This window comes from Ranitomeya imitator, chromosome 7 (genome assembly GCF_032444005.1).
Source record: "Ranitomeya imitator isolate aRanImi1 chromosome 7, aRanImi1.pri, whole genome shotgun sequence".
Classification (NCBI taxonomy): domain Eukaryota; kingdom Metazoa; phylum Chordata; class Amphibia; order Anura; family Dendrobatidae; genus Ranitomeya; species Ranitomeya imitator.
The window spans coordinates 33660873-33671424 of NC_091288.1; the positions used below are offsets into that span (position 1 = coordinate 33660873).

A 10552-nucleotide genomic window follows, 5' to 3' on the forward strand; every position below is an offset into this window, starting at 1 on the left:
ATTCAGCAGCAGGGAGGAGGGACACTGAAGAGTTGTCAGTCAGGCTAGGTGGCTGGAGATTCAGCAGCATCAGGGAGGAGAGACACTGAGGAGCTTTCAGTTGGGCTAGATGGGTGGAGATTCAGCAGCAGGGAGGAGAGACAGTGAAGAGCTGTCTATCAGGCTAGGTGGCTGGAGATTCAGCAGCAGGGAGGAGGGACACTGAAGAGTTGTCAGTCAGGCTAGATGGCTGGAGATTCAGCAGCAGGGAGGAGAGACAGTGAAGAGCTGTCTATCAGGCTAGGTGGCTGGAGATTCAGCAGCAGGGAGAAGGGACACTGAAGAGCTGTCAATGAGGCTAGGTGGCTGGAGATTCAGTAGCAGGGAGGAGGGACAGTGAAGAGCTGTCTATCAGGCTAGGTGGCTGGAGATTCAGCAGCAGCAGGGAGGAGAGACACTGAGGAGCTGTCAGTCGGGCTAGATGGGTGGAGATTCAGAACAGCAGGGAGGAGAGACACTGAAGAGCTGTCAATCAGGCTAGGTGGCTGGAGATTCAGCAGCAGGGAGGAGGGACAGTGAAGAGCTGTCAATCAGGCTAGGTGGCTGGAGATTCAGCAGCAGGGAGGAGGGACAGTGAAGAGCTGTCTATCAGGCTAGGTGGCTGGAGATTCAGCAGCAGGGAGGAGGGACAGTGAAGAGCTGTCTATCAGGCTAGGTGGCTGGAGATTCAGCAGCAGGGAGGAGGGACACTGAAGAGTTGTCAATCAGGCTAGGTGGCTGGAGATTCAGCAGCAGCAGGGAGGAGAGACACTGAGGAGCTGTCAGTCGGGCTAGATGGGTGGAGATTCAGAACAGCAGGGAGGAGAGACACTGAAGAGCTGTCAATCAGGCTAGGTGGCTGGAGATTCAGCAGCAGGGAGGAGGGACAGTGAAGAGCTGTCAATCAGGCTAGGTGGCTGGAGATTCAGCAGCAGGGAGGAGGGACAGTGAAGAGCTGTCTATCAGGCTAGGTGGCTGGAGATTCAGCAGCAGGGAGGAGGGACAGTGAAGAGCTGTCTATCAGGCTAGGTGGCTGGAGATTCAGCAGCAGGGAGGAGGGACACTGAAGAGTTGTCAATCAGGCTAGGTGGCTGGAGATTCAGCAGCAGCAGGGAGGAGAGACACTGAGGAGCTGTCAGTCGGGCTAGATGGGTGGAGATTCAGAACAGCAGGGAGGAGAGACACTGAAGAGCTGTCAATCAGGCTAGGTGGCTGGAGATTCAGCAGCAGGGAGGAGGGACACTGAAGAGCTGTCAATCAGGCTTGATATCTTCTCTGCAGCAGCGTTTGGAGCCGCATATTCATTTCTGTAATGGGCAGCCCCACGTGACAGCATACAGGAGAAGCTGTGGCCAGGACAGGACACTGCGAGGGAGTCGGGTGAGTATTTTAATAACAGCGGGCGGGCGAACAGGGGGTGGGAGGGGGTGGTGACAGGGATCTTTATTTTAAAAACGAGAAACAAAAAAAAAGGATTTTTCATATCTTCTCTACAGCAAACGCTGCTGCAGAGAAGATATGAATCGCGGCTTCAGCACCAGATGCAGGGGACAGCGCTTATCTCTAGCGCTGTCTCCTGCACGGTGCGTGTGGTCCCCAATCGGCACACGGGCGGCACACGTGTGCCACACTGATATGCCACAGGAATGCACGGGCACACGGACACGAATTACCGGAATTATCTGTACGTGTGGGACTGCCCTAAAGAAAAGCTGCTCCAGAGCTGCTATTATATAGGGAACTAGTAGAATTATCCGGCTTTGCACTATCAATTTGGTTTAAAGGTACCGTTACACTAAACGACTTACCAACGATTACGACCAGCGATACGACCTGGCCGTGATCGTTGGTAAGTCGTTGTGTGGTCTCTGGGGAGCTGTCACACAGACAGCTCTCTCCAGCGACCAACGATCAGGGGAACGACTTCGGCATCGTTGAAACTGTCTTCAATGATGCCGAAGTCACCGGGTAACCAGGGTAAACATCGGGTTACTAAGTGCAGGGCCGCGCTTAGTAACCCGATATTTACCCTGGTTACCATTTTTACTTTTACAATGGTAACCAGGGTAAATATCGGGTTACTAAGTGCGGCCCTGCGCTTAGTAACCCGATATTTACCCTGGTTACCAGTGAACACATCGCTGGATCAGCATCACACACGCCGATCCAGCGATGACAGTGGGTGATCAGTGACCAAAAAATGGTCCTGATCATTCCCCAGCGACCAACGATCTCCCAGCAGGGGCCTGATCGTTGGTCGCTGTCACACATAACGAGATCGTTAGCGGGATCGTTGCTACGTCACAAAAAGCTTAACTGTCTGTTGTTTGTGTGTGTGGTTAAAACCGTTACTACTGATATTAAGCCAAGTTGTTATGCATGGGTAGCACGGTGGCGCAGTGGTTAGCACAGCAGCCTTGCAGCGCTGGGGTCCTGGGTTCTAATCCCACCCAGGACAACATCTGCAAAGAGTTTGTATGTTCTCTCCGTGTTTGCGTGGGTTTCCTCCGGGTACTCTGGTTTCCTCCCACATTCCAAAGACATACTGATAGGGATTCTAAATTGTGAGCCCCAATGGGGACAGTGATGATAATGTGTGCAAACTGTAAAGCTCTGCGGAATATGTTAGCGCTATATAAAGATTATTATTATTATTATGTGCAAAAATGTTACGTCTCTCTGGTAGTATCCTGAGGACAATAAAATTAATATTTTGCTTTTGCTTTCTATTTATTTTTAATTTTTTGGCAAATTTGTTTAGAACAGTAGGTCCTAGAGAACTGAAACCCGGTTGTCTTGGTATTCCGTGGGGGGTTTTTTTTGCAACTATTTTGAAAATGGTAGGTCCTACCTTTGTAAGCTCCTGATTTATCCATGCGCCATATTTGGTGCAGATTGGTCCAGTTGTTTGGGCTTAAATTAATATTTGCTTTCGCATTCTGTTTGTTTTTTTTGCCAATATATTGAGAATGGTAGGTCGGTCCTACCAGCGCTTTTGTATTCTTTTGTTTTTGGTGAATATGTCAATAATGATAGGTACTACTAAGCTGAAACCTGGTGTGAAACCTTTGGAAGTGCCAAATTTGGGGAAAACTGGTCAAGCTCTTTGGCCATAAATTAATATTTGCTTTTGTGTTCCGTTTTTTTCCCATATATAATTACTGAAACAGTCATGAAGATTACTGACAGCTGCTTATTACAATGCGGGTAGATTCACACAGGTTTATTAAAAAACGATCAGAGTTTCATTCAGCGTGGGATGATTTTTTTCCTCACTTGTCATCCGGGTGCAAACCATTTTTTTTAAATTATTATTTACAGGACCATTTACAGTTTTACAAAGTATCCATAAAGTTATAAAGTATCCATAAAGCTACAATGTATTCATAAAAATCGGATGCTTTACTTTGGCTCTGTTTGGCGTTCAATTTTTATTTGCATACTCATGAATGGGTGAGTCTCATCCGATTTATGGTAGAAACTAGCTCATGTTGCAATATTTTTTCACACGCAGAATAATTCAGTGAAAAAATGCTCGTTTGCACTGCCCCATTGAATAATAATGGTCCTATTGGGTCCTTTTTTTTTACGTGGACAGCACTCGGCCTGAAAATGCGGTCGCGTGAAAGAGCCCTTAAAAAGAGAAGGCGCCTCAACTTGCAAGTGACCTGCTTGGAGTAGTTGTTTATTTGCTCCTATATCCTATATCTTGAGCCTGACCAAAAAAAAGAAGGAATCAGCAAAACAATTTCCTACAACAATTTATAATGTTTCAAAAATAATAAATAAATTCCACTAATAATATGATGTTGCTTCCACTCGTGTTGCCCACTTTGGGGCAGATTGTGCCTTTTGGGTCTGGTCTTGCAGAGTCCCTCTATAAATCTGGGGGACGTTGTTATACCCTGATGGAACAAAGACCTCAGTTTCTTCCAGTTTGAAGCTCACACAGGTCTAAGGTTTTCTCTCCTCTTGCATTAGGGACACAGATGAAATATTTATTTATCGGAGATGTCATAAACATCACTACAAATGCATCAAGTCACTTCAAGTCAGCAGCTTATAATTATTTCAGATCCTATCCAAGGACTCGGTATTCTTCTCTCGCCTGAGATCACACAGCCCCAGCAGATGCTAGATACTTGCTTAGGAGAAGGAAGAAGAAGCAGCAGAAACAATTGCAGCTGAGAGTTAAAGATGCTTCTATACTAAGATCCTAAAAAAAAATTACCATGTCCTATCACTGACCATTGTGACTGCACTGGAGAAGGTGGAACAATGTGCAGCTAACCAGTTCCACCATAATAAAGCCTCCTCCCTACAGAAAATGAAGAGGCTGCACCAGTGTGCCACTAAGAAGACATCATTCTTTGCAGTCCTTCACAAGGTCTCCAGGCAAAAAGGTGCTGAGATCCTTCTTCCAACTGCACAGACAAACACAAGACACCTCCTCACAATAATAAACTGTTCCCCTCAACTTGCCATCCAGGAGCCAGGTGATTATCCTAATTAATGCCTATCTAATTAAATTACTGTCAGCAGTTAACCAATGGCAGGAGCTGTTTCATCAGATCTTCATGCAGCAGGATCACAATGTTGTCTCACTGCTCCATGGAGTCAATTGGCCAATCTGTGAGCCCCCAGAAAAAAAGTAGATGTGAGAGGCTGCAACCAAGGGCTGGAGACTAGGAGGCATTAATTGTTCCCCTGGATGGGTGCTCTAAGGGCTGAGGGGTTAGTGTGCTGCCAGCTATGCAGTTGGGTCCTTGCATCTCCCCCTCTATGATGCTCTCCAAGAAATTCCTGAGTGTGAGCAGCAGCTACCCCCATCCAGGAGCCTCAGACCTCGCCTTGCATGAACATCCCATTATCTCCACTCCTGACAACCTGGAGAGAAGTTCACCTCTGAAAAAAACTACCAGGGGGATGACGAATCAGTCAGATCCAGAGAACTTCCCCGACTCCAAGGAGGCACCAGGGGATGGACAGAGGAGTAAGCTGTCTCCTGTCTTGGATGGGGTCTCTGAGATTCGTCATAATTTCGATGGATCTGCAGCAGATCGCTATCTCCTCCCTCAGTCCAGTCAGTCCCAGTCTTCTGCAGCTCCAACTACTATGTTCCCCTACCCAAGTCAGCATGGACCGGCTCACCCAGCCTTCTCCATCGGGAGCCCCGGCCGCTACATGGCCCACCACCCGGTCATCACCAACGGAGCCTACAACAGCCTCCTGGGCAATGGCTCCCCGGGCAGCGGCTACCCCGGCAGCGGCTACCCCTACACCCAGCAGTACGGGCACTCCTACCAGGCTGCCCCCTTCTACCAGTTCTCCGCCGCGCAGCCGGCACTGGTCCCGGGCAAGGCGCAGGTCTACCTGTGCAACCGACCGCTGTGGCTCAAGTTCCACCGGCACCAGACCGAAATGATCATCACCAAGCAGGGCAGGTGGGTACCGAGCCGGCCGGCATAGCCCCGGGCCGGCAGTGCCTGCAACTGCTGCTCTCCAGGCCAGGCTACTGCCACCACCACCATCATCATTATCATCATTCATCACTATTATTACTAGCATGCTTCTTCTTCTCCTCTCTTCTTTTATTATTATTATTATTATTATTATTATTATTATCATCATTCTTCTCCTCCTTCTTCTTCTTCTTCTTCTTCTTATTATTATTATTATTATCATCATTCTTCTCCTCCTTCTTCTTCTTCTTTTCTTCTTCTTCTTCTTCTTCTTCTTCTTCTTCTTCTTCTTCTTCTTCTTCTTCTTCTTCTTCTTCTTCTTCTTCTTCTTCTTATCATCATTCTTCTCCTCCTCCTTCTTCTTCTTCTTCTTTTCTTCTTCTTCTTTTTCTTCTTCTTCTTCCCCTCCTCCTCCTCCTTCTTCTTCTTCTTCTTCTTATTATTATTATTATTATTATCATCATTCTTCTCCTCTTCCTTCTTCTTCTTTTCTTCTTCTTCTTCTTCTTCTTCTTCTTATTATTATTATTATCTATTATTTATTTGTTCTTGTTATTATTACTATTGGGTTTTTTCTCAATAGCACCATTGCTAATATTAAAGAATATTATCTATCATACATCTAGACATGAAAAAATAACTTTTGAAATATTTTGACACAGGCAGTACTGTATAATATTAATATTAATAATAATAGTGATATTTATTTTTTCCTCACACCTATATTATTATATCATCCATGCATCTATCTATCTATCTATCTATCTATCTGTTTTATATACTTTTAATTGCATATTTAAAAAAAAAAATATTTAAATGCTTTAACATTTGTGTTGTTGTTCTTTTTTTATTTATCTAGTTTTTCCTCACACCTTTATTATTACATAATCTATCTATCTATCTATCTATCTATTATCTATGTATCTATCAGCTTTATATACTTTTATATTGTGTACATTTTTCATATTTTCTGTTTTTATTTTAGTTCTTTAACATTTTCGTTGTTGTTGTTGTTTATTTTGTATTTTTGTTTCTCCATAAATAAACAAGATTAAAATTAATATTTTAAATATACCCATCTGGCTTGACCTATTAATTTTTCCCTTGTTTCATTCACTCTTTTATATTATTTTATTTAGAATACATATACATCTTTACCTCTTCACCTTTTTATATAGATAGTAGAACAGTGTTTACTAAGCACCCTATGTTATTTATATGCACTGTTACTATATACTGACGTATAGCAGTTAATATATTATAATAATAAAATATACAAAATACTATTACCATTTGAATTATTTTTTTTTTTTTCAGTTACATTATTAAAGATAACTTAAAAAAAGTTATATATGTGCACACAAACATATATATACATGCATATATATGCACACATATACACACACAATCATATATATATACACACATATGCTTGCACATACACATATATACACGTATATAACATATATATACACATACACATCACATATACTGTATATACACACAGAGAGATACACACATATATATACATATACACATCACATATATACACACACATATTCACACATAGACAAACATCACATACACACATATATACACCACATATATACACACAGACATCACATATATACACTATACACACAGACATCACATATATATACACACAGACATCACATATATACACACATACACACATATATATATACACACACATACATATACACACACACATATCATGTACAGCACCATAGAATCAATGGTGCTATATAAATAAATAATAATATATATACACACATACACACATATATATACACATGCATCACATATACACACACACATATCATGTACAGCACCATAGAATCAATGGTGCTATATAAATAAATAATAATATATATACACACATACACACATATATATACACATGCATCACATATACACACACACACATATATACACACAGATATCACACATATACACATACATCACATATATACACACATATGTACACAGACACACATCACATGCACATATATATACAGACATCACATATATACACATACACACATACATACATACACACATATATATACACAGACGTCACATATATACACACATACACACATATGTACACACATCACATGTACATATATATATATATACATATATATACAGACATCACATATATACACACACCACACACATATATATACCCACAGACATCACATATATACACACATACATTCACACACACACACACACACATATATATATATATACACACACAGACACACATCACATACACTTTTTTTGTGCTTTCTTCCCTCCCATCATCAATAAGCCTCTGTCTCCCTGTCTCCTCTGTGCATTAGGCGAATGTTCCCCTTCCTGAGTTTCAACATCTCCGGCTTGGATCCCACTGCACATTATAATATTTTTGTAGATGTGATTCTGGCTGATCCCAATCACTGGAGATTTCAAGGGGGCAAATGGGTTCCTTGTGGCAAAGCGGACACCAATGTACAAGGCAAGTCCCAATTAACACTTTCCCTTTTTAATCTCTGACACTCTTTTAGGTGAGAAACCTTAATTAGAAGCTTTTGTAATCTAGAGAAAAAGGCTGAGATTTTATGAGCAGATGATAGAGGAAAGGAGTCGGGTGCTCGAGAAAATAATATGCAAATGACGGCATTCATGTGACTGTAATGAAGGCGCAGACACCACACTGCCGGCTCCTGTGTCATATATATATATATATACATATATACATATATATACCTATGTTTTCGGAACAGGTAACAGGGTCTACATGCACCCGGATTCCCCCAACACAGGAGCTCACTGGATGCGACAGGAAATCTCCTTTGGAAAGATGAAACTTACTAACAATAAAGGGGCCTCCAACAACAATGGCCAGGTCAGTGCAATACTCCTCATTAAAGTTGTGCTGAGCAGCAGCAGTTGTGTGCAGCCCAGGACTGATCCCAGCATGGGTTATATTTATAGCATGTGTGTCATTGTACACCATCTGCAAGATCCATTTCAAACACTTGCAGATACACAAATTAGCCTGGAATAAATTACTGTGCATGTGTGCATTGTGCAGGATCTGCTGCAATTAGTCTTCTCTTTATATAGGGTTTATTATTGAGTTTTCATAAATAGATTTACAGAGAATCTTATCCACCTATCTATTTATTTATCTATCTATTATCTATCTATCTATCTGTCTATCTATCATCTATTATCTATCTATCTGTCTATCTATAATCTATTATCTATCTATCTATCTATCTATCATCTATCTATCATCTATTATCTATCTATCTATCCATCTATCTATCATCTATCTATCTATTATCTATCTATCTATCTATCTATTTATCTGTCTATCATCTATTATCTATCTATTCATTTATCTATTTATCTGTGCATCTATCTATCTATCTATCTATCTATCTATCTCTTTATCTATCTATCTATCTATCTATCTATCTATCTATCTATCTATCTATCTATCTATCTATCTATCTATCTATCTATCATCTATTATCTATGTATTCATCTATCTATTTATCTGTCTATCTATCTATTTATCTATCTATCATCTATCTATCTATTATCTATATCTATTTATCTATCTTTCTATCTATCTATCATCTATCTATTTATTATCTATATCTATTTATCTATAATTTATCATCTATCTATCTATCTATCTATCTATCTATCTATCTATCTATCTCTATCTATCATCTATCTATCTATTATCTATATCTATTTATCTATCATCTATCTATCTATCTAGTCTATCTAATCTATCTATCTATTATATATCTATCTATACATCTATCTATTCATCTATCTATCTATCTATCTATCTATCTATCTATCTATCTATGTATCTATCTATCTATCTATCTATCTATTCATTTATCTATTATCTATCTATCTATACATCTATCTATTTGTCTATCTATCTATCTATCTATTAATTTATCTATTATCTATCTAGCTATTCATCTATCTATCTATCTATCTATCTATCTATCTATCTATCTATCTATCTAGTCTATCTATCTACTCATATATCTATTCATCTATTTATCTATCGATCTATCTAATAATTAAATAGATAGATAATAGATAGATAGATATGAGATAATAGATAGATAGACAGATAGATAATAGGTAGATAGATAGATTGACAGATAGATAATCAGAAAAGGCTTGAGAAAGGCAGAGAAATCTGCCGAAACGTTGCTGCTAATGGATCAGTAAAGCCACGGTTTTTCATTTTGAGCTTTGAAGTGCTGCCTGTTTTTTTCCTGATTTTCTATCTTTCTATTTATCTATTTATTATCTATATCTATCTATCTATCTATCTATCTATCTATCTATCTATCTGTCAATCTAATCTTGTAATGTGTATTGTTATCACATAGTTATCCCATTGCCTCTCTATATACTTCACATTGATGGTAACTGGTTTCTTATGGTATGTTGGTAGATGGTTGTGTTGCAATCCTTACACAAGTACCAGCCCAGGCTGCATGTTGTAGAGGTGAATGAAGATGGCACAGAAGATACCAGTCAGCCTGGCAGAGTACAAACCTTTACCTTCCCGGAGACTCAGTTTATTGCTGTCACTGCCTACCAGAACACTGATGTAAATATACCCTTCTATCATTTACCTCCTAAAGAAAGCATGGATGATAAATGAGATTTGTGATAGACTGAGATAAAAATATATAAAGGTGCTAATATTATTCTCAGTAGAAGTAATAGTAGTAATGTCATCATCATCATTACAGCTGTGAACACATAAAAGGTCAGTTAGAAATAAGTGTACTGTTTGTATAAATCATGTTATATAAGGATTATTATTTATTATTATTATTATTATTTATTTATTTATATAGCACCATTGATTCCACGGTGCTGTACATGAGAAGGGGTTACATACATGTTACAGATATCACTTACAGTAAGCAAACTAACAATGACAGACTGATACAGAGGGGCGAGGACCCTGCCCTTGCGGGCTTACATTCTACAGGATGGCGGGGACGGAG

At 40.0% G+C, this 10552-nt stretch overlaps 1 protein-coding gene across 1 annotated transcript in view; it reads left to right on the forward strand.

Annotated features, from left to right (window-relative positions):
- The first annotated feature begins 4579 nt into the window (after nucleotides 1-4579).
- TBR1 (T-box brain transcription factor 1) overlaps nucleotides 4580-10552 on the forward strand; it is a 12169-nt gene continuing 6196 nt past the window's right edge. Inside the window, exons 1-4 of the mRNA XM_069733039.1 lie at nucleotides 4580-5462; nucleotides 7850-8004; nucleotides 8273-8394; nucleotides 9988-10146. Of these exons, the coding sequence (XP_069589140.1) occupies nucleotides 4771-5462; nucleotides 7850-8004; nucleotides 8273-8394; nucleotides 9988-10146 (1128 nt within the window). The 5' untranslated portion in view covers nucleotides 4580-4770. The remainder of the gene's footprint in view (nucleotides 5463-7849; nucleotides 8005-8272; nucleotides 8395-9987; nucleotides 10147-10552) is intronic.